We start from the raw sequence: 25,551 nt of genomic DNA on the forward strand, positions 1-25,551 counted from the left end.
AAGACATTTTGAAGAAATGTTACACTTCACTTTTAGCATTTGTTTTTTAACCACAATCGTCTATCGTTTACCACAACTCCATGTAACACTTCTTTACTTTGAGGAGCTTATATCTCATGCCTCACGTGCCCTGGTTTTGACCCATCATCTTCCTCTTCCCTCTCGCTTTTCTCTGTCCATGTACCGTGAAGGTAGTCTATTCCTGTCATTCATTACTCACCTTTCCTCTTTCTCTCATTACAAGGGATTTATCTCGTGTGTGTTCATGTGCATTGCACTCCCGTTAGGACGAAATACCCAGGACCGACAGTTTGTTGTTTGTTTGTTTTGTTTGGTTTTTTTTAAAGCGAAATATCGTTGTAATAATATGCAATGTATAACGAAAAGAAGGAAACCACGCATAAAAATAAATTTCTGTTTGTTGAATCCTCATCATACGTTGGAAAGCTATGTGAAATGGGAGAGTACTTTTTTAATTTCGTTTAAATATTACATTTTAAAAAGAGCATAAAGTTGTTTGTGTTGTCACACATGTGTAGAAAATGACGGTGTAGGATTTGGTTACAGTTCGCTATTCCAAAGGTTATTTTTTTATTTATTTTCTTTTTTTATTATTATTAACTACGTTACTCCGAAGGCTCCTTATTCCGAAGTTTTGTCATTCCCGGGATTCCGATGGTTTGTTTATCTGAAGGTTCGCATTTCCGAAGGATCATTATTCCGAAAGTTCATAATTTAAGTTAAAATAATATATTGTTCATTTTCCGAAGGTTCGTTGATCTGAAAATGAAATGAGGTTCGTCATTCTGAAGGTTAACTATAAATCAAAAAAAAAAAAAAAAATGAGAAAGGTTCACTATTCAGAAAGTTCGTTGTTCCGAAGGCTTTTTCATCCGAAATGAAATAAGGTTCGTTATTCCGAAGAAAGTTTGTTAATGAAAAAAAAAAAATAGACAGGTTAGTTATTTCGAAGATTTATCTATCTTAAGACGATTATAAGGATTGCAATTCTTAAGTTTTGTTAGTGTACTCACCTTTTTCCACCATGGATTAACGATTCTTTTTGTAATGTTCCGATTAACGAACGTTTTGAATTCCTATCATTTTCGGACTAACGAACCGTATAAGAATAAGAACCATATTTTATCATGGGATTAACGAAAATTTGGAATAACGCCAAAATGTGCTTAATATTTCATTTCCGAACTATTACGGACATTTAGTTGTATCAAAATCTGTGTGTTTTGTATCAAAGGACTTCGGAACAATGAAACACACCTTATCTGAATTCAGATTATTGTATTACAATAACGCAACTTCCCCTCGGAAACTGTGCGTGATACACGGAGTGAACATACAATGACGTGAAGCGTTGGCTCATGCGTGCAGAGACGCTATAAAAATGCTTGTTCCGCTACGCATTTTCGAATGCGATCCGCATTTCGTTGTAAAGGAGCACATTTCTTTTGTTTTCCTTTGTCAGTGGCGCTCAGAAAAGACTGCGTGGTAACGAAAATTTTGTTATAACCGTCTTCGTTATAAGCGAATTTTGTACCATAGACTTTAATGGCGATAATTTTGGGACCAGAAGTTTTGCTTCGTTATAACGAAATTTCGTTTTAACCGTGTTCGTTGTAACGGGAGTTCACTGTATCTTTATTTGTGTACTTCGTCTCTGTCTTAATTTGCTTTCTTTGCATTGTTTCATCAATTTTGTAACTATTTTACTGTTATACCGTTAACACTCATTTCAGAATTGCCCTACTGCATCATTGGGCATTAACAACTAGTACTTATCAAGGATGTGGGAAGAGATTGTCACCTCCTTGGTATGATCACCGCGGAGCATAATACCTCCCTTGACAATTACTCCTTATTAAAATTAGGCTCCAACCAATCACCCCTTTTACAGTAACTCTCCCCCAGAAAATTACGTCTCTCATTTTTATTTTCGAACAACGTTTGCTATTTGAATTGGAAAAAAAAAAAAAACAACAAAGCAAACATTTTTTCATATCGTCTGGTTTTAGTCGAGACCTAACTTCAGGTTTTAAACATCTTTTGGGTGAGATGATTAGAAACCGCTTACGAAATATTAAAGAGCATGTTATTCCAAGAAGGTTTCAAATTTTTGTGAAAAAAAAAATACTCTTGAAATGGCCGGGATAAAACAGAGCAGCCCTATAATGCAAAAAGGATTCTGTCAACTACAACTCTCTATGATCTATTCAAAAAGAGGGTGCAGGACAAAAGACTTCGTTAACAACTAGGGGTGTTTTGTAAAAAAAAAAATAAATAAAAAAAATAAAAAAAATACCGTTAAACTCGTAATATTTTACTCTTTCTAATCAGACTAACTTATATTTGAACTTGATTTCAGTGTCGAGAACATTTAATTTGAAAACTAGCACAATTCTACTTGTATGTAAAACAAGCTGTAATTTTACTCTTATGACAGATTAGGGCACCGTTTGATAAAAGTTGCCAGTTATGACATCTTGTTAGTCTCTAATAATTTCAATAAAACCATGGGTTCTGCTTGATTGATAAGCTCGAGTCACTGACTTGTTACCATGGACCTGCTTTGATCGACCTACAACGATTGATGATTGTGTGGAACTGACAGCTTATCAGGACTGATAACTTTTATAAAACCGTGCCCGGATCCTATCAGAAATTATGGCTTTAATCGAAGGGTCCCTCGCTAATGTTAAGGGAATATGAATTGTAGTGCAATCAACTCTCCTTTTCTTATGTTTATCGTCTAATGTGTTATAACGGTAGAAAATGGCAAGCCAAAAGAGTAAATGATGACAGTGTAAGAGAAAGGTGCATCTTCTGATATGGTGTTATGAACTTATGGAAAAATTACAACGGGTGGTAACTTTCGGGGGCGGGGGGGGGGGGGGGGGGTTCGGGGTATGGTTAAGGGGGGGGGGGGTAGTAATCCGGGTGGTAGTTATCCAGGGGGTAGTTATCCGGGGGGTAGTTACCCAGGGGGTAGTTATCCGGGGGGGGGGTAGTTATCCAGGGGGTAGTTATCCTGGGGGTAGTTATCCAGGGGGTAGCTATCCGGGTGGTAGTTATCTGGGGGGTAGTTATCCGGGGGGTAGTCATCCAGGGGGTAGTTACCAAGGGGGTAATTATCTGGGGGGTAGATGTCCTAGGGGTAATTGCCATTGGGGGTAGTTGCCCTAGGAGGGTAGATGACCGGGTGGTAGTTGTCCTAGGGGGTAATGGCCCTGGAGGGTGATTGCCCTAGGAGGGTAGTTGTCCGGGGGGTAGTTGCCCTAAGGGGGAATAGACCTGGTGGGTAATTATCCGGGTGGTAGTTATCCGGAGGGTGGTTGCCCAGGGGGTAAGTGCCTGGATACGGGCCGATACTGTCATGTAGCTGGCCACCTTTTGTGATTAAAAAAAGTTCGCGTTACGGCAAGTGATCATTACGCGTTATCACAAGCACACACATACTGCACCCATACCGCGGACTCCAAAATTTTATCTCATATTTCGAGATAAATTTCTACTAATCTCGAAACGCTGGAAACGGTCACAGTCACTTCACACCATTCCAACTTAGAGCAGACTTTTACCAAAGACATCTTATTCGCTTGATCTTTCTCAAGAGGTCACATTCATATTGTTCGTTTCGCTGTTTGCCAATTCTGGCCTTGAGGTATGGGATCACAAAATATTGGTTTTCGTTTCGTCTCATTCTTATAATTTCCGTCTTTCCTTTATTTCTCGCAATCATCTATCTCCGCCTGACTTGCTCTTTTATTTCTTCTGTTCCGAATGGTTTCTCCAAACTCTCCTACTGAAAACATTTTTTTATTTTTCTGTTTTATAGTGAGGAGCATTTTTTTTTCTTTTTTTCTTTAGGAGATCATTCTGTTCATTCGTTTCATTTTCCCCCAGACATGACGTCATATGGCGACACTGTATCTTGAATCCTTCCGGCTTTTTCTCCTTTTTGCAGTTGCTTTAATGCATTTGATCACGGTCATCATCTGCATCATCATCACTATCACCACCAACATCATCATTATCATCATCATCCTCACCACCACCAATATCATCATCATCAGCATCACCATTATCACCAACTACCACCATCACCATCAACACCATCATCAACCATTCTTTTTATCATCACCATCACCAACATTAGCATCATCATCACTGTCACCGCCAACATCACGACCAACATTATCATCACCAACATCAAATATCACCATCACCAACATCAAACATCATTATCACCAACATTATCCACATCATGTAAGTTCGTCACCATCGTCTCACCTTCTTTCATCATGCCTCTTTCTGCCTTTCCACCATCCTTGTCAGCTTTGACCAGAAATATTCGCATTTCTATATTTGTTTTTCCTTTTTCAACCACATGAATGTGCTACAATAATGTAAGCGACCCTATTGTCAACTGTTGATAAAATAATGACACTCCGACAAAAACGAGCAAGGTACAAAAGTAGTTAGGCCACGAAGGCAAAGACTGCGCGGGGACGCACTATCCTTCCGGGGCAATGTTGGTACAGGCGACTCCCATTACAACGAGATCCTCAGGATTGGCAGTTTTCTTTCGTCATATATACAGAAATGTTCGTTTTAGCACAACAATTAAGTTGACAAAAGAAATAATTTTGGGATCTGAACTTCTACTTCCTTGTAACATGTATCTCTACTTTCTTGTAGTGAGGTTTCATTACAACGTGCTCGCTATATTGGGTATGCACTGTAGTAATGTGCCCGTCGACTTTGCACTCACCTTGTTAAAGTTCACGTTGAGAATGGACGCTTCGCACTTTTCACACGTCTCCCCCTCGGACAAGGTCACCTTGTGCGCGTCCTCGAACACGTTCATGATGATGTTGCACCTTGACAACGCCGCAAAGAGAAGAGGTGTTGGAGGTGGTGGGAGGAGGACACAGAGTCAATTAACGGAACACATCATTTTGTATCTTACAAAATAATCTCGTAATGCTTACTGTGCGGTTTCTGTACTTTGCAAAGACTGCGACAAAGTTGCACTACGTAATGCGTCCGCAGATGCATATTAATAATAATAATGATAAATATTATCATCACTGCAGAAATAAAGCGTTATCATTATTTTAATAATCAATTCATGATAGAAATAGCAACAGCAATACCATTGTTAAAGTCATTATCATCGTTACCATAATTCCTCAACGATAACAATAGCAATAGCAATACCACAGACAAAATCATTTATCATCAATTCCTCTATTTAGTTAGTCACGATTATCGCCATCATTGCATTGCTATCATAATCATTGTTAACACTTTCATTGTTATTTTCACCACCATGAAAAATTATGAAAGTAGCGCAATTTCATTTGAATCGTGTATTTAATTCCGTAAGGGGCGAGATAGAGAAAGACAAGGGAAATTTCAAACACATGTTAACTGGAAAAAACAAAAAACAAACAAAACATCTATTGCTAAAGTTTTGTGAGTTGTTGGGCTTTCAATCTGACGCGCTCTCAAGATACAAACAAACGGAATCAAAATCGAAAGAAAGGATTGACATTTCGGGAAGGAAATACACAGATTGCCAAGAGAGAGAGAGAGAGAGCAGCAGCAGAAGACAATATAATTGGTAAGACAAGCATGAAGAGAGCTACCAAGTAAAGTCGTCTCCAATACTCCGGAAAACACGTTGTTCCACGTAGTTCTTACTCTATCAAAAAAATCCATCGCAATTTAAATTTCAAATATTAGCGGCATAGCCACTTTCGATAGAATAAACGCCGTCATCCCGTCTCGTGGCTCGATTCTCCTATTGTGATGTATCACACGTAACTAAATTTTTGACACATTCTAGGCATCTTTGTGAATATTTCCCGCTCAAGTGGGTGGCAATTATACCGTCAAATGACATGAAACTGTAAAAAGGTTTCCATGCCTGTGAAAAGCTTAGCGTGGCGGTTTCATATTTGACATTTTGTTTACCTTTCTCGTGGCATGGCTTTGAATATATTTGAAAAACAAGTGACAGTGCAAATTTTTAAGCTGCCTTTTAAAAAGCACATCGCTTATGCAGTCCATACATTTTGCAATATTAAGAAGTCTGCGACGATTTCGTGATGTGACAGCTATACTTGAAAAACAACAGAGGGCGCCAATCATCGAGGCCAGCACAGGTCTCACACTTGTAGTAGATATTTGTCTTCTTTCTCAGACTCGGTAAGTTCATAATGAGAAAATGAGTGAAAATGACCAAAAAAAAAAAAAAAAAAAAAAAAAAAAAAAACTAGAAATGTCGCTTTGGCGACTGGTATGCCTCCGCCATAATGCATGATTTTTCCAATAGGTCTAGATAGTACATGTGGACAATGTGTGATTACATTTTCACAAAATTGGCAAAATATTGAAATGACAAGTTTGTCACAAATGTCTTGAATGTTCACCTTCCTTGACCTAGGTTTAATTGGATGAATAGGAGAGCATGTATCTAGGGATTTAAGGACTTTAACTTGACTTTGACCCATTCATACATTTAGGCATTGAGTAATTTTCAAGGTACAGGTGTGGAGAAAAAGTGCAATTTCTGAATTGAATAGTAAATTGTTACCATTTTCATCTGGCCCTTGACCCTAAAATTCATAAGATAATCACTTTCAGGTAGAACACGCATAATATCGTCTGTTGAGAATGAGAAGGGTGTTAAGTTATCTTGAACACTATGGGTTTTGTGACAACTTAACGCCCTTATCATTCTCAACTGACGATATGTACTAAGTTTCAAGATAACTTGAGCCACTTCGAGAGATACGGAGGAAAAAGTTAGTTCAGCACTTTCACTTGATCTTTGACCTTTTGACCTTTGAGGCAAAAAAAGAAGAAAAAAAAAAAACTTTCCAGAGAATTTCTATTAGGTTACACATGCATACACCAAGTGTAAAAAAATAATAACCCTGCTGGCATTGCATAAATATGAGGGAAATAGTAAAATTTTGAAGTGTTGCACTTGACCTTTGACCCCTGACCTTTGACCCCATGAACCCTACATTCTCTAGATAATCACTTCCAGTCAGTACATGTATATACTATGTTCCATGAAGATACCTTGAACAATTTTCCAAGGCACGGAGAAAAAAAAGAAGTTTTGATATTTTTACTTGACCTTTTGACCTTTGACCTCATGACCCAAAGTTTCACCAGAGAATCTTAATTGGGTAATACATGTATACACTAAGTTTCAAGAAAATATCTTCAGGCATTCAATAGATATGGCGAAAATAGTGAAATTTCATGTATTTGACCCTGACCTTTTGACCTTTGACCTTTGACCTCATGACCCAAACTTTCACCAGAGAATCTTAATTGGGTAATACATGTATACACTAAGTTTCAAGAAAATATCTTCAGGCATTCAGTAGATATGGTGGAAAAAGTGAAATTTTATGTATTTGACCTTGACCTTTTGACCTTTGACCTTGAGCATGTGCACCCAAAAGTTGATAGGCACAACTTCACCCCCTAATACACATACATGCCAAGTTTCATTAGGATACCTCAACAGGTTTTGATAGTTACCTTGTCCACAAAATTCATTACGGACGGACGGAAGGACGGACGGACGGACGGACGGACAACCCGAAAACATAATGCCTCCGGCACCACTTCGTGGCGGAGGCATAAAAAAGGCACAAATGAACGAGCGGTAAAACAGCGAAAGGTGTAACACATTTCATAAATGGCATCAGTATAATTTATACCAACCTGTATACCAACCTGGGACACAAACATCTATATCCCCCCCCCCCCCCCCCAGCATGCCCTTGGAAGTTAATGGTTTCATTACCAACACAATGTCAGTTGTTCTGTGAATTCACTTTGTAATTTGAAGTGAATGATGATTGCAGCCGTAACTTTAAAAGAAAGGCAACCAAGCTGCAGCACAAGGTGCATCTCCACAGAGGAATCACCCAGGACTATTAGGACAAAACTTTATTCGTGTCTGTCTGTCTGTCTGTCTGTCCGTCCTTCTTTGGAGGTGTTGTGTGCATCTGTTCGTTTCTAACATTCATTTATACAATGTATATTCATTTTTAGATGGTTGCTGTGGTGTTTCATACCGGTCTGTTGTGCTTATCAATGCCTACTCTTCTGCGCAACTACGATAAAAAGGCTTAATAAAAACTTTGTTTTTCAATAATGCCAGTTTTGTGACTGCTCAGCTATTAATACTTTTCTAATCATTCAGGGAAAGTTGAAGAAATCCTGTACAACTGAAGTACATAGTTTTGAAATTTGTAAGGACTAATAACTTGTTGATCATCTGTGTGTGTTGTATTGTTTTGTTTGTTTGTTCGTTTTTGTTTTTGTCTGTTTTTTTTTTTTTTTTTTTTTTTTTGCTTTGTTTTTTGTGACATTATCAGGCACTTGCACCATACACATGACGTGCACTTAAAATCCCGGATTTTAATTATGCACTGCATATTTAAACGGGGAAAATAAAAATGTTCTCTGTTTCTTCAATGCCAAATATGGCAAAATGGAGGCTTATACCACAGTGAGGTCTTTGTCACGTGACTATTCAAATATGTCCACTATAAAAGGACAGATGGAAGATGCATCATGTAAAATTCTCACCCTAGAAAGATAACAACTCCATATCTATCTCCGAGTTACGTGTACATGATTGTGTAGCTATTCTATGATGTCCATGAAAAATACACACCTTTCACTCTTGAAGTCATTTTTTTCCTTTAACCCTATTCTAACTCGGCTATTTGAGACCAAGTTTTTTTACTGGGGGGGGGGGGTCAATTTGAACCCCCCCCCCCTTCAGATCTCGGCCGCTGATGGCATAATTGCTGCAAAATTTTGCCTGAACATAGAGCCGGACGTCAACTACAAGATTACATGGTCATACCATACAAAAATTTTGATTTTCTATTTTCAGTAAATTAATTATGCAAATGTATGCATGAAATCGTATTTCACCTATAACTCCATTAAAAAGACTGAAGGATTGCTAAATTTTTGTGTCAGAATTCTTCAAGACACATTAGACAATTTTCTTGTAAAAAAGATAGCACAATCATAATCAATTTCTTTTGTTTTTTATTGTTTTAATTTCTTATGTATTTTATTGCTTTTTTGACCTTTTGTTTTCTATTGTTTTTTTTCCAAAATTTGTTGCAGTCACTTTTTCAAGCTTATCTACATTAGAATTGATTAATTTCAATGATTTAAAGTTGAAATAATCTAATTTATGACAATTAAACAAAAAACCCCCACAATTTGCATTGGATTTGCACACGATATCATGAATTTGAGCTGTTTTCAGGTTGACATGCATATGCAAAACATTACGTAACTTCATAACGGTGTACTCGGACATCGCAAATTTGGTCTCAAAATATGCAGGAGACTTAAATGAAAAAAGGCATGAAACAACGCGGCAAAATCTTTGCGCGTTGCAGAATCGTGCCGCGAAATGTCGAGGGGGGTTAATTTGACCCCCTCTCAGTTAGAATAGGGTTGACCCTTTGTGTGCCAGATTAATATCATGTCCATAGACATGTGTGTGAAATTTTTGCACATTTTACTTTCTTTTTTTTTTTGACTGCCATTTCAAATTCAGGTAGCTTGTGTAATGATACCAGTATACGTATTGCTGATATATTACGAGAGTCATTAGAGGCCATCATGGCAATAAATGTGGGGAAAAAAAATGACACAAACAAGTAGACAGTGCAACACAGCATGCATGGCAAGACAGGGAAAAAATATCTGGCGTTTGTGGTGTAAGCGGGTAGTGCTGTCGCATCAATTTTTTTTTCTTTTTTACTAGTGAGAGTGTTTGTTGTTTGTTTGTTTCTAATGTCTGATTTTTGTTTTTAATTAGTTTGTTAGTTTGTCTGTTTACCAGCATATTTCCTAACTGGCAGCAAGTTTGTCTGGAGCAACAACAACAAAGCAAAAAACTTAGCAAGACCAAAAAACAAAACGAAAACGAAAACGAAGCAAAGCTACAACAAAATAATAATTGCATGCTCTCTTTAATAGTCTTGCTAATATGCCAACAAACAAACAAAAACCACTCTTCTTTTCTGTCACTATCAAAGACGTTTCTTAAAGTGCTTTTGGTTAAATCTGCCCCTCCATTCATCCCTTCACACCAACACAGGCATAGGCATTAAGATAATCGGGGAACGCTCGCATGAATAATCAAAAGTTTTCCCACCAAATATCGTTACCATTGCACCCGAAAGAGAGGTAATGTTCAAGGAGATATTCAACAATCTTGTGTAGGCACCAGCAAGAAAAAAATCCCAGCCTCAATTTTGAAAAAAAAAAAAAAATATAAAAAAACAAAATGGAGGTCAACTGTTACCAGTAAAATTGCTGCTTGCCATCTGTTTTCTCAATCCTCATAAAAACGACACATTCTGCTGTGAAAATATGGATGCGTGGTGCCACTTTGCAGTCATTTGGGGATTGTTTGCAAACATTAAACTTTGCAACTCTTTTAATTGCAGGAAGTACACACACAAGGAGAGAGACTGAGAGCAACAAAGATGAAAGCACACCATCTTCTGTTATGTCATCCCCTCGACATGTTCTCTTAGAATTTGAATTCACTCCGCACGACGAATGGCTCAATAAAAATATCATCACCTAGCTAGGCACGCCATGCATCACAGACGCATGCCTATGAATCGATTAACATACTGATGTTCAGAGCTTCTTCAGTAAATGCTGCTGGCTCCCAAAATGCCCTTTGCATGACTTCCTGTAACATTTTTCCCCTCTCATATCAAAATCAACATCACTCCATCAATTTTATTCCAGTGGGCAGGTAGGTGTAACCAGGCATGGGTCGCCATTTCCTGATGATGTTAAAGCTGGAACATTAACACACACACACACACGCACACACACACACACACTTCACATTTAATATTCTGCCTCCAAGCTGACTTCCTCTCAACGGTGGTGAGAAATCATACCAAGCATGATAAAAGTGTATGAACTTTATAAAGTATACCCGCCCTTGTTTTGTTGTGTTTAATAGCTTTCTGGGTGTGGAACTTTGTTGACTTAGAGTTGCCATCATTTGTTTCATTTTGGCTCATTCGCCCTTCCCCTCACCTTCACTGTGCAAACAATGTCATAAAATGTTACGATTATTTGTCCTTCTTGTGGTAAATGGGTGGTGCCCGTCAGAGCACACCACACAGACAGAATAATTCATAGTTCATAGCAGAGTTTGGCGTTAAAAACAGGAAATCATTTTTTCATTGATGAACTCACCAAAGTTCACTCTGTGAGGTCTCTCTAATGTGAAGTTGCTTGGTTGAGGAAAATACAAGGGCTCACGAAAATGGTATGACGTGACAGGTATTATTCCTAGATCACACAGGACATCAGGGGGGCATTCCAAGAAGAGTTTTGTCTGACATAGTTGTTGGACAAATTGCTCTCGGCCAATCATATGCAAGGAATTCAGTAGTAGCTTATAACAGATTATCAGGATAAATATCTGACAAAACGCTTCATGAAATGCCCCGAGACGAGATTCATGTACAGTTGAACCTCTCGTATCCGGACAAGTCGGGACCGGGGCTCATCCGGATAAGGGATTTGGCCGGATACGGGAGACTCAATGCTTTATACATGTACATATACATACACATGTACTGATGTAGCCCATTGTAGTACCACATGTAGTAATGTGTATACTGCAACCTTTTCATTGTTACACTCAGTAACAGACCCCAAAATAGAGGTGTATGTTAATGTTGGAAGTAATATGTAATCCATGTGTGTTTGTGTAGGAGTTCTCAAGGAGTTGGGAATCCCCCTTTCCTCCCGTAATTATTAAAAAAAAAAAAAAAAAAAAAAATCACGGCGAGATTGCGTCCGTATAATAGAGAGATCCGGATAAAGGGAGGCCGGATAAGAGAGGTTCAACTGTACTTCTCACTGCTTCCTCGAATGGCATTTGGCTAAAGGCTCCAGACTGCACACAGGCAGATACCCATTCATTTTAACTTGTTCTGATAAAGAGTTTTTAATGGTTGCCCCTTTGAGAAAGGCAACATGTGGGCTTGTAGCCCTTTGGCATGTTTACAAGATTAGCCCGTGGAATGCATGATTACAAGTGAAGAGTTTTATCACAAAAAGAGCAAACTCCATTCTTGTTAAGTTGAGATATTTGTGATTAAAGCTGCAAAAAACAAACAAACAAAGAAAGTAACAAGATAATACAGGATGTTTTTAATTTAACTTCTACATAGAATATTCCTTGTTTTGTCACAAGTGAGGTATTACTGGAAAAGGTTTAAGTTTCCTCTATCTGACAATGGACTTATTTTGAAGTGTTTAAAAATGGCGCTTTGTAGCTCATTTTGCAATAAAACTCTCCAAGTGTTTCCGTAGATAGCAACATTTATTTGATAGTACATGCCACCTGTCGTGTTCATACCATGATTAAGACAGAAACATTGAAGGCAAAAGAAAAACAAACACATAAGATTGGACAACACAGGGATTTGCTGAGGGAGAAAAAAAGGGTGTTTTTTACAGAAAAACAGTTTTGTATTTCTATTTCCTCTTGTCCAAATTCAGAGTTCAGGGAATGTCTTGAATATGACCCACCTGAATGAAGTTACCATGTGGTGTAATATAATTGATATCATTACACCATTTTTCTGTGGTTTGGTGATATACTTTCTTGTTTAAATAATTAATTCAAGTTTGAGTGCTTTGTGAGGTAAAGGGAAAAAAATGTTATGTGAGGTCTCTGTTGTTCATATCTGATTTTTGTTTTACTTCTTAAGTAACAGAATATTTTAAATGTCCTTAACTTGGTGAATACGTACAATTTTTAAAAAGTGGTCACACAAATTTCTGTCTCTCTTTCAGATTAGCAAAAATTGCTTATTGTTCTCTTGAAAAGAGATAGCACCCATGTCTAATGCCTTGGCTGTGTTTCTCAATTGCAAATGTACAGTATTTAATCTTTTTTGGTTTGAGGGCTCCAGCAACAATTGCTTCTTAGGAGTCCTGGCATGTATTTGTTTCTTTGTAATGACCGGCAAGATGTTATTTTGCCAAATAAATGAAATGAAATGAAATGAAATAGCGACACTGTTATGAGAAGCCTTCTTCTTCTTCTCCTTCTTCTTCATCTATCGGGTAATCTATCTGCCTCATTAATTCTGAAGATTATTGAAGATGTACCTTGGTTGTGTGCACTCCATGGGTGAGAATCGTGCCAGTGTTGATAAGTACTTGGTGCTCATTTACAGTGGTGCTAGTAAGTGTAACTCATGTCCAGTTAATCACATCATCCCTTCCCTCAAAATATGTCGATGGGAAGGATTCCACAGACAGTGCAAAGATGGTGCACATTTGACCCTGCGTTGAGGGGAGAGTCACCAGAGATCTTATCTTTGTTACGACTGACCGTCCACACTGGCTATCTTGACTGTCCTCAAGCAGCAGGGGCAATTGGGGCTTTAATACAGTAGGGCAAGCTCTGCCACCGACTCGAAACTAGGCATCAGGCACGCACACATTTGATGAATACAGCTGAATCTATCAATTATTGCCCCCCTAGGTCACTCTCCCCTCTAAATCTTGCCCCCGAACTCGACTTGCTTCGAGGGGACGGGGGGACAGGTCCTAGAGAGCATTCACATTTTGGTTTCTGAGGGGAAAGTCCCACAGCATGGGACTTTCCCCGTACCACGGAGACCAATGTGAACGTGGGGTCTGTGGACGATTAGTGCGGATTAGTACGGACGGCGTATGGAAAGAAAGAGAGAGAAGGTCATGCGACCTGGAAACACAAAACTTACTTGTTACAGGCCAGTCTCCATTTTGGGGCGGAGGAGGGGTCGAGAACCATCACCCCTTCGTCGCACTCAATGCACTGAGCCACGCCTAGCATGGTTAGGGAGTGGGGACAGGTGGGATGGGTACATGCATTGCACCCCTGGGCCTTCTTCATCTCGGCAAAAGGAGGATTGGTGAAGCAGTATGGGCACACTGGGTAGCTCTGGGAAGAGGATGGGGGCGGGAGGGGGGGGGGGTTGGGAGAGACACAGAGAAAGTTTATTATTATCATTTTTTTTAATCTATTTATTTTTTTGTCTAGATATTTCTTTTTTTAATTCAAATCAATTTATTGGGAATGTCTGCATTAAACATATGTTACAAATGAAATACAGTAATTTCTTTTTATATTCAAGACAATAAAACATACAGTGTATACATCTGAACATAACTGAGATAGATACGTGTACAGATTGAAGAAAAGAATAAGAGAACACGTCAACTGGGAACTACACGGGATATAGTGAATCAAATGATCTGACTGAATTATGGCGCAGGTATTGGGAGTGTGAATGCAGAAGACTGTCGTCAAATAAGCATATAGCTTGAAGATACGACAGCCTTTGCCAGTCCAATGCAAACAGAAACATGAGCAACTCGAACATATTGTTTGAATACAGTGATACTGAAGCCTGTTGGAATGAAAGAGAGGATCTGAAAAATACTTTTAAATGAAGCTACATTGTAGATGAATGGATCTGAACTGTGATACTACAAGGGCCTGAATTCAGACTTTTGCCTGGAAACTGGCATTCTTGTTGAATGTGTGGGTTTGCATGGTGAGGTATGTATGTGTGCAAGTTTGCAGAGACACGATTTAAAAGTCTACAAAAGGACTGTTTGAATTCTTTCCAGCAAGAGCTGAGCGAGCTTGACAAAAGTTCTTGGAACCGAGCAGCTGCTCAGTACCTAGAACTCCGGTCAGACTCCCTGAGCAGTTTATGGCACAGCGCTTGTTCTCGAGCAACTTCTAGAGCAACCCGTTGATGATGATTCCCGAGTATCCTCAGGCAACTGCTATGGGAAATGCGTGTTGTAGTTAAATCAGTTCGTCCTCAACAGGTTAAAGAGAATTCAAACAGCCCTTCTCAGGACTCTGACATGGAGATGACGCAAAACTCTTCACACAACATGAACAAACAATCATACAAGTTGATTTTTCACAAACTTGGGACAGATTCTTGCCATAACAGTCTCTGAATGCTAAGCCTACGCTCTGTCTGATTGCATTATATCAACACAAAGTTGACCAGTCAACTGTGATGCATAACCATTATCTCAACACCATTACCTTCACTGAAAAATTATGGCATGAAAATATGACCATACTTTTCACAATGCTACCTGGCAAACATTGTAATCCTTCTTGTGACTGCGTCTGATTTTCTTGAATGCTGCTAAAGCTCATTCAAATATGACAGTAAAGTGAACAGAATGACCTGTATCCAATATGAGCACAAAATATGTGACTTTCCACTCTGCCTATATTTGTACTTGGACAAATATCTGGGGACTCTAGCATACATGTACAGCTTACATTTTTATTTCTCTATATATTTCTTTCTGATTAAACATAGAACCAGTGAGACAGATTGTGTGTGTGAGAGAGAGGAGAGAGAGAGTGTGTGTGTTCAGATCTAACATATGTGACCCTGCATCACAAAACAAACAAAAAGTTGCCAGACATGAATTTTTAGTTAAGACCACATTCTGAAAGAGCAGACTTTAAGCTTTAAAATGATGTATAACTCAAATGAAATGGACTCTCCTAACCTATCTAAACATTGGAAAGAAAGCACAAACTCAGGAAAAGTGCAAACTGAGAAAAGAGGCTGTAAAGTACAGTGTCTATTCAAGCGTTTAATCTTTACCAAACCGTACTGGCTGTGCAATGAATGGGACAAAAAACAGGAAGTAAATCACCCGAGTAACAACAATGAAGAGATTATCACATTAAACTGAAATTAAGCATGCCTCATTAACACATTCTGGCCATAATTAATGTCAACTTTCAAAGCAGTAGCACTATCCTTTCAAAAGTTATTAGAGTTGAAAGTGAAGAGTGTGTACAAGGTTTTTCAGAAATGAAAAAAGGACTCTAAAGACACACCTAATCACACTCTTCTACCAAAAATGTTCGAGATAAACTGCTATAAAAACACACTTTCCCGCCCGTTTTATGACCCCAAATTTTAGCATAATGTCAAAGAAGACTTGCTCTTTTAGAAAATATGGAAAAGTCAAGATCGGCGAGGTTGACCAATTTCACTTATTTTCAGTCCTTACGCAAAATCAGTGTGTGCGACTTTTTGTTCGTTTTGTGATGCACGGTCACAAATAAATGTTGTGAGTCAACATAGAAAGTATATCTGACAGATACACATGACACTTATGACATACATTGTATCTGCAGGAAAAGGTAAAAGCTCTACTCAGGAGGCAAAACACAGCCCTGAAATTCACCCAAGAGTATATAAAAGGAACAGAACTAAAGACATGAAACAAAATAAGAGATAGATAGAGAGAGAGAAAGAGATGAAATAAACATTCATATTCCTCCCCCACCTTCCCCTTGGGGCCAGATGACCACATGACCAGCTCAAAGTCGTCCAGCGGGCAGCGGATCTCTTTGTAGAGTTTAATGGAGCCGTTCTGTGGAAGGCCATACGTCTCCTCACATGTCGGGCAGTGCAGTCTCATCGGCTTGGCTGAGATATACTTCATGAATCGATGACACTTCCCACACCTGAGAGGAATTTGAGGATTTGGGCAATTGGGAGAGATGGGGGTATTAATCCAAATCTTGTCCTTAGCATTGATTTATATCAGTTAGAGTATCTCAGTTTAAGAGACCAAATCAAATTCAATCAAACATAATAAAAATGTCAAGTCTAATTGCAAAAGTTACATCCTGACTTTATGACCAATCACCAACCAGCATCAATGTAGACTGTGTAATAAATTTTGATATTGCCCTCACCATCCCCCACTCCATAGTCAATATCACACGGGGCTCACCTGGACATGGGCTTGCCCGTAGCAGCCAGCGGTGAGAAGGACACCTCAAAGAGGTCGTCCATGGACTGGATGTGGTCCACAAAGTAGAGGAACTTGCGGGTGAAGATGTCCAGCGTGTGCTTGAGGACGGAGTCGTACTCGGCCCGGCCCAGGGCGATTAGGTTCAGCTGCTCCTCCACGGCTGATCGCATGGTGGGCAGCGAGAGGTCGGGGTCGATCTGCAAATGAGTCATTACAGACCATTTTCATGGATGCCCTCTAACTTTTCAATTTTGACATTAGTCAAAGAGAATCTCCTCATACGTCATCCAATGCAAAGTCATAAGTCAAAAACAAAACTATACAAAATAACATTTAATAGAAACTTAGCATTTTTTGTTTGCTTGCGTTTACTCTCTCTCTCTCTCTCTCTTCACTTTGTGCAACCTGGGTGCTGATTAGAGCTGTCGTTTTGCATTGACTTATTATTTGTCTGATTGATTGTTGGGGGGGGGGGGGGGGGTATGTAAAGTTAACACAGGTCCACTGGTCCCAACATACTGTAATTGTGAAAAAAATTGTTGTGTGGATGTTTTTGCTTAACCCATTGAGGATGAGTCCCGAGCATACTCAGGCAAGCTTCTACGTGAAATGCATGTTGTAGCAGAATCAAACCGTCCTCAACAGGTTAATTTTGAGCTGGATTTTGTAAATTGTTGTCAACATGATAATGCACAAGTATGGAGATAAAACATTTCAAACAAGAAAATAAACAGACAAAACAAGAAAATTATGTCATCCAAGAAATTACAAGCACGCAAAATTCACTAGAATTGGCTAGCATGCAGAATTACTTGCGCCAATATTTCTTCTCTACCATAGTGGGAGGAAACTAAGAAGATGCATTCTAACATTTTGGCAAAGCTTTGATTACGTGAATCCAACAAACATTTGCCAAAAGAACATTGCAAGACCAGGGTTTGACAACAAAAATGTCACACAAATGTCTCATAATCCTATGGCCATGTTTGATTTTGCAGCAAGCAAGTGTACTCATGAGGCATCGCAGGCTTTTGTGGATAACACGCATATGCCGGCATTCACATCATAAGCAAATCAACGTGTCAATGTTAACATATTTATTGAAAAGCTACCATTGAGAACAGATAAGTGTGTTGAAATATGTTCATATTTCCTTGTGAAAGTCAATATAAGGAAAACAATAATTTTGATTATTGGACTTTAAATTTTGTCCCAGTTTTGCTGGTACAAGTGGTTTTATGTCTTTTTGACAACTGTGACAAAGGGGTTAAAACTGAAGTGTTATTTACACAATTGTAAAAGGTCTCTTGGCTTACCTTTTGATAACCGTGGACCAGCACGATGCCAAGCCGCGTGGGAATGAGCCGACGCCCACTCTCCACCTTCACATAGTTACGTTGGCAGATGTTTTCGATGTGAACGGGGATGCTGGCGTCCGTCCCGATGCCGTGTTTCTCCATCAGGGAGATGAGCTCACTCTCAGTCAGGTAGTCTGGGGGGCTGGTCTGCCTCTCACTCAGCTTAGCCTGGGGTTAAATGGAAAAGGAAGATATATAAAAATCGGCTGCCTCTTCAGTCAGCTTTGCTGATTAAAGTTGAATCTATGTAGACTGAAGAAATAGCTTCAACTTAGAGAAAATTTAACTTATGAGGGATTTAACTAATGGAATATAAAGAGAAGAGGACTTGAAAAGACTTTCAACTTGGGCGATTATCTGACTTATGGTCGCTGGGGCGACAAGACCTCGAATCTACAAAATGTTAAATGTTCAGAAGAGCAAGAAAACATGGCAGCCAAAGCACTGTATCAAGTGGGAGAGCCTTTCCTTTGACATGGCTTGGTGGCTTCATTTTTGGTGTATGACCGCTAGGATTTGGACAGGACATCACTTAACTGATAATCTAACCATTTATCCAAAAAAGTGATTTTCACCAAAATGTCATATATGTGACCCTGCATCACATAATCAGCAAAAAGTCGCCAGACATGGATTTTTAGTTAAGGGCAGATTCTGAAAGAGCAGACTCTAAGTTTTGAAATGATGTATAATTCAAATCAAATGGACTACCCTAACCTATCTAGATATTGGATTGAAAGCAGACACTCTGGAAAAGTGTGAACTCAAGATTGACTCGGTCAGTCCATTATACTTTTGAGTCCTCACGTAAAATCAAGGGGTGCGACTCTTTGTTGGTTTTGTGATGCACGGTCACATAGATACAATCATAAGAGATACCTCATCGATGGAGCAGATGTCACCCTTGCTGACGTTGGGAAGATTCTCCTCATCCTTAAGGGCTTGCCAGGGCATGACGGCCGTGAAGCCCTCGCTGATCAGGGTCTTCCCGGTGCACGTGAAACCCTCGTTGCCGATCGCCAGACGGATGGTGGTCACTAGGTACCGGCAGTCGGGACTCACCTGTGTGACGGTTCCAAAGGACAGAAGATCACAGAGTTCAAAGGTCAAATGATTGCCTCTGTAAAGTTCTTCCAGCTTATTTCTTTCAGTAGGAAATAAGTATCATGCATGGACAAATGTAAAATTATGACATTTTTAATAAGACAAGACAGTATTAACAACAGTGCCTGTACACTGGGGGAAAAAGGAAACAGTTGTCATGGGTCTTGTGTTTATAAGTTTTGATAACATTTTGGAAGACATGTGTAAAATAAAGAAAAAACAGCAAAGTCCCAGATGAACTACAGGTGGAATAACAGCACACTATATTTTCAATATTCTTGCTAAAATTCAATTGACCATGATTCTGAAAGACAGCCTATTCCTGAAAATGGAGAAAAAAATTAATGCTTCATTTGTTCCACAAGTTCAAATCCATGTTAACAGGCCAATTCTTCAAACGTAATCCAAATGATCATGATGTTCACATTCAAGCAGTCATTGATTTCTCCACAGCAGCATAAGAAAAAGCATGGCTTTTTCAGAATTAGTGTGATTGGATACAAGGCAATGCTTCATTATCATCATCATCACCACCACCACCACCACAATTATTTACTATATCATCGATGTTTTCACTCTCTGAGGTTGGATGTTTCCGTTTTTTTGTGACCTCTACAACCTTCAGGCTGCCCAGTTTGTGCTACCCACCTAAACACTAATAACCCATTCAGTACTTTGTTTGCCAACTGGCAGGTCCCCTGGAGTGTTTTCTTTGCCCATTGCCACAGCCATCTGGATGATAATTGCCATACAGTTAGAGTCTCTGACTGAATACAGATTACCTAATCCTTTTAATCTTGACTGCATTACCATGGCCTTATGTTGGTTCCAGGAACATTGCTAAAGGGCGGGTTTGTTTAACTCACTATCCAGTCACATTTGGACGGATTCAATGGCTGCTGAAGAAAAAGTTAGGCAAAATTACAGCAAAGCACCTCGGCAAACAAAGGGGCAAATATGCCAAAACTACATAATCATCTGTAGCACAGAGAGTAAACGAGAGCATAACTGTTTCAAACCAATGCAAAAAGCAAATTAGCATGCCTGCATTACCATTGTTAGACACCACTTAAAGCAAAAAATGAGAGGTTACCGTGGCAACAAAATGCCTGGCGATGTACTCGTACAGCCTCCATGCCTCGCCCCCTAGCTCCCCTTCACTGGCTCCTCTCATGGGGGTGATGGGGGGATGGTCCCCTGCATCACTCCCCTTGCGTGGGTGGGTGAACTCGCCGTCTAGTAGTGCCCTCACCTCGCTGTTCCACGGCATCGACATCTGCTGCCGAAGCGTACCTCTGAAGATGGGGGGAAGGATATTGGAGCCTTTCCAGAAACTGGTATCAAGGTATTTTAAACCCTATAAATACGTAGCTCATGAAACAGACTCATCTATTAAATAGATGAATGTCTTAGACTATTTGGTTTCCTGTTGCTGCAATTTTACTGTTTGAATGTATTTTTATCTTTAAGATCACCTTCCAGCTGGCAGTGTCATAAAACACCAGTATACTTACAGTGGAAGTGGGTACAAACATTATATAGCTGAAAATGTATGATGCTTCCTCCAATTCTGCACTGTGGTTCTCTTAGAATTCCCAATTCAGAAAACATTTTTGCATATTACAGTACTCTTGGATAACGTTGCTGATGTTACAGCAAAGAAAACTGCAAATTTAAATGAGTTGGCTGAACACAAAACAAGATTGATACTCTGATTACATATATATTGTCAAAATCTCAAAAAACTTCGAATATGGCAGTACTGAAGATCAAAATATTTCAGTGTTAACAGCATTGATCAACTAGGGTGTTCCTTCGATTATCACATCTTTTGTAATTATAGGAAATAAATATAATTGAGACATGAACAATGAAAAGCTATGCATATACGCCTGGAGAATTAAAAACAAACATTGTCATAAAGTGAATGCTTGGTAACTTTTTCATGCCTTTGTCCTGATGAGGCAAAAATAATTCATAAGTAATCAACATGCTGCTTTCCATACTTGAGGTCAAAGTTCGCGGGGTACTGTGTGGTCTCTGTGCGGGGGTAGCTGATGTAGCCCTGGATGTAGAGCCTCTCAGCGATCTGCATGGCGTGGTGTGGACTCATCCCCAGGGAGGAGCTGGCAACCCGCATCAACTCTACCGTGTTCAACGCCTGAGGGCGCTGTTTGGCTTTCTCCTTCTGAGATACCGATGTTATTCTATTAGGGAGCAAGTTAAACAGAGGGATGGTCAAAATGATATGGCAATCATCACACAACATGACACATGCACAGTGTCATATGAAAATAGAAACTATGATCTGTCAAATATTTCATCTGTTTTGTGTAATTGTAACCATTTTTATGAAGACTGGGGTGTGAAAGCTTGATAGTAAAATTGATCACACACAAAACACATGCTGCCCCAGACAATAGTAAGCTCCCAGCAAATTTGAATGAAATGAAAAATGAGATAGATTCAATTTTCAATTCAATTCAAATGAAATTTTATTTCCAATAACACATATCTGTTGTACAAATTCAATGAAAACAATGTATACAATGTATTACAACAATAATTGCATATAATATGGAACTCATCGTTCAAAATAATTGCGTTAATGGAAAAGAGGGACCCATATAAAAGACAAGCTTGTAGGAATGTGGGCCACTCAATACATTGAACTTACAATAGAACAAATGTAAAGGTATGGAAACACACACACATACACACACACACACACACACACACACACACATATGCGTCTATGGTGTAAACCGAGGACTTGTTTTACCAATAAGAATTTTACCACATAACCGAGGACCTGTGTGTCAGTAGGACTCTTGTCAACCGACGACTCATTCGTATATTACCATCCAACCGAGGACTTGTTACAATAATGCTAATCGAGGACCTACAAACATGTACGTACCCCTACATGCAAAAGCATGCAAAAGCAGACCGTTTGGAATGGTCTGCATACCCAGGACGTCCTCCGTTTTCTGTGTGTCCTCGATTTAAATGTAAAGTTCGTATGTGTGTCCTCGTTTTACACCATGGGTAAGTGCACACACACACATACAGGTACAAGACCATCACAGAGACAGGACAAACAATGAGACAAAGGAAAGGGACAGGTTAGAGGGAGAAGGAAGGATGGAAAGAAAAACTAGAAATGTCGCTACAGCGACTGGTTATACCCCCGCCAAACAACATTTCATAAGCTTTGGTCAAAACAACATTTCATAAGCTTTGGTCAAAAAACTGAGGAAGTAGTTAAATCCGCAAGATCTTTCCTTGATCTTCTGCCATTAATATGCCGTTACCATGGCAACGTACTTTCGGGTACTGTCGAAAAATGCGTCTTGCACATCTACAACCAAAGGCACACATCTGTACCAAGTTTCATGGAAATTGGGCAAAAACTGAGGAAGTAGTTTGCAACACAAAATTTTCCATCATTTTGGCTCATAATATGTGAGCTGTTACCATGGCAACATACTTTTTGTCACTGTCAAGAAATGTGTCATGCTGACCTATATCCTAAGACAAACATTCAATATGAATTCCATGAGAATTGGAAGAACACTGATGAAGCAGTTTTGCCATGAAGCATTTTGCCCTATATTTTACCAACAACATGCCGTTACCATGGCAACGCACTTTTTGCCACTGCGGAAATATGTGTCTTGCACATTAACATATTCAGATGAACATCTGTACCTAATTTCATAAAAATTGATCAAAAACTGTGGGAGGAGTTCGCGACGCAAGATTTGTACCCATTTTTGCCCATAATATGCCGTTACCATGGCAACGTACTTTTGGGTACTGTCAAAAAATACGTCTTGCACATCTACAACCCAAGGCACACATCTGTGCCAAGTTTTATGGGAATCGGTTGAAAACTGAGGAAGTAGTTCGCGACGCAAGATTTGTACCCATTTTTGCCCATAATATGCCGTTACCATGGCAACGTACTTTTGGGTACTGTCAAAAAATACGTCTTGCACATCTACAACCCAAGGCACACATCTGTGCCAAGTTTTATGGGAATCGGTTGAAAACTGAGGAAGTAGTTCGCGACGCAAGATTTGCAACGGACCGACCGCCCGACCGACCGCCCGACCGCCCGACCGACCGTCCGCTGATTCCTATATACCCCCTTCAAACTTCGTTTGGTGGGGGTATAAAAAGAAAAGGAAGGAGGAGAGGACTATCGAGAGGAAGGAAGGAGCAGAGGACTATCGAGAGGAAGCAATGAAGATGAAGAAATGAAATGGAGAATCCAATGATACAACACTCACCTTGCATCCTTCTGTCCCTTGATGATGTTGAGGAACATCTGGGCCACGTCTCGGTCAAACACCCTGACCCGGTCCCAGTCTAGATGCAATTTTCTCCCACTGTCATGTGATACCTACGTAGGAGTAGGAGGAAGAGCAAGGTCAAAGGGCAAAGGTCATACAAACAATCTTTAACTCTTTATTTGTCATGGTGTAAATCCCCTTTGTGCCACATTATTCTGAGACAGCAACCTACAGTAGTCATGCTTTGGGAAAACCATCTGTTTATCAAGGCTGTGTAACTTACATAGATTTTTGTTACTAAGGAAATGCATAATGAGAGAAACTGCAGAAAGTGTTTCTTGTAAAATGTGTGACAACTCTATTACTTTTATCCTTTCTTTTTTTTTTTAATAACCTGTAGCCCCATTATTGTAGAGCTATGACTCTGTACACAAAGCAGTGTTAGAAGCTGAGAATTTCCTAGAGAATCCACCTAGGAATACCACTTGATAGACAATAACCACATAAAATGCCAGCAACATGGGACAGGATTGGAATCGCGAGAAACACTTTCAATGTACCTTAGTGTTTGAGCAGAATATGTGAACTTGGCACGCTGTCAACTGAGTCGGGCATGAGAATGTTGGCACATAGAGAGTTTAAGATGGAAATGAAACGATGGTTCTCAAAGGAATTTGGGGATTCTTGCTATGGCCGCCTCAGTCTGATGCCTATTTGACAGGATGCCACACCACTATGGTGTGTTAGAAATATGATTATTAACAGCAGTAGACTGTGAATTTGTCAAACTTCCCACACTACTATTATACAAATAGGGCATGCTCTATGGTTGCATTATACTGGATTGTAGAATGACAAATATCAAATTACCCCGAGTGCTGTTTTGTTTCACCGAGGCCGCAGGTCGAGGTGAATAGAACTGCACGAGGGATAATTTAGTATTTGGAGTTCTATGGTCCAGTACTGGTGCATCAATAGAACATGCCCTAATTGTTATAGAAAATAGGTCCCTCGATCTTCGTAGGTCTAGGCCCTAGATCTAACATTAGACTCACCGTAAACGCAACCTTATCCAAGTACAGCACAACGCTAGTACAGCCACGTTTGCGTATTGCACAGAGCAGACTCGCGTATAATAAACTGCTACATTCTGCATCCAGTGCTCTACGCGCGCATACGTTGAAATGCTTGGCCTTGTCCTACTACGTCCCTCGCTGCACGAATCTGCGCGTACATAAAGCGTAGGCACGCTGTAAATGTTCGGTATAGTGGCATGAGAGTTCACTATACCACAATCACGTGATGCAATCCAACCAATCACAACGCAAATTTTACTCTACCTATTTACTATAATGAGATGATTGAAATAATAGTAGTCAACAAAGTACAAATGTATGCATCACACGACATCAGAACAAAGTCCCATAAAAAGAATACTGTACATATGTGACCGTGCATCACAAAACGAACAAAAAGTCGCACACACTGATTTTGTGTGAGGACTGAAAACAGGTGAAATGGGTCAACCAAGCCAATCTTGACTTTTTCATATTTTCTAAAAGAGCAAGTCTTCTTCTACATTATCCTTAAATTTGGGATCTTAAAACGGGCAGGAAAGTGTGATTTTTGCGGTTTATCTCGAACATCTTTTTTTAGAATAGTGTGATTAGGTGTCTTTTAGAGTATCCTTTTCATTTCTTAAAAACCTTGTCCACACTCTTCACTTTCAACTGTAATAACTTTTGAAAGGATGATGCTACTGCTTTGAAAGTTGGCATTAATTATGGACAGAATGTGTTGATAAGGCATGCTCAATTCCAGTTTAATCTGATAATCCCTTCATTGCTGTTACT

At 39.5% G+C, this 25,551-nt stretch overlaps 1 protein-coding gene across 1 annotated transcript in view; it reads right to left on the reverse strand.

The window, feature by feature from the left end:
• Positions 1-25,551, reverse strand: part of LOC140235569 (DNA topoisomerase 3-beta-1-like) — a 41,672-nt gene that overhangs the window by 5,881 nt on the left and 10,240 nt on the right. Inside the window, exons 7-15 of the mRNA XM_072315574.1 lie at positions 23,696-23,794; positions 21,407-21,607; positions 20,494-20,695; positions 19,176-19,358; positions 18,255-18,464; positions 16,918-17,135; positions 16,465-16,645; positions 13,863-14,062; positions 4,787-4,895 (exon numbers count right to left, since the gene is read on the reverse strand). Of these exons, the coding sequence (XP_072171675.1) occupies positions 4,787-4,895; positions 13,863-14,062; positions 16,465-16,645; positions 16,918-17,135; positions 18,255-18,464; positions 19,176-19,358; positions 20,494-20,695; positions 21,407-21,607; positions 23,696-23,794 (1,603 nt within the window). The remainder of the gene's footprint in view (positions 1-4,786; positions 4,896-13,862; positions 14,063-16,464; positions 16,646-16,917; positions 17,136-18,254; positions 18,465-19,175; positions 19,359-20,493; positions 20,696-21,406; positions 21,608-23,695; positions 23,795-25,551) is intronic.

The sequence above is a fragment of the Diadema setosum genome, chromosome 12 (genome assembly GCF_964275005.1).
Source record: "Diadema setosum chromosome 12, eeDiaSeto1, whole genome shotgun sequence".
Classification (NCBI taxonomy): Eukaryota; Metazoa; Echinodermata; class Echinoidea; order Diadematoida; family Diadematidae; genus Diadema; species Diadema setosum.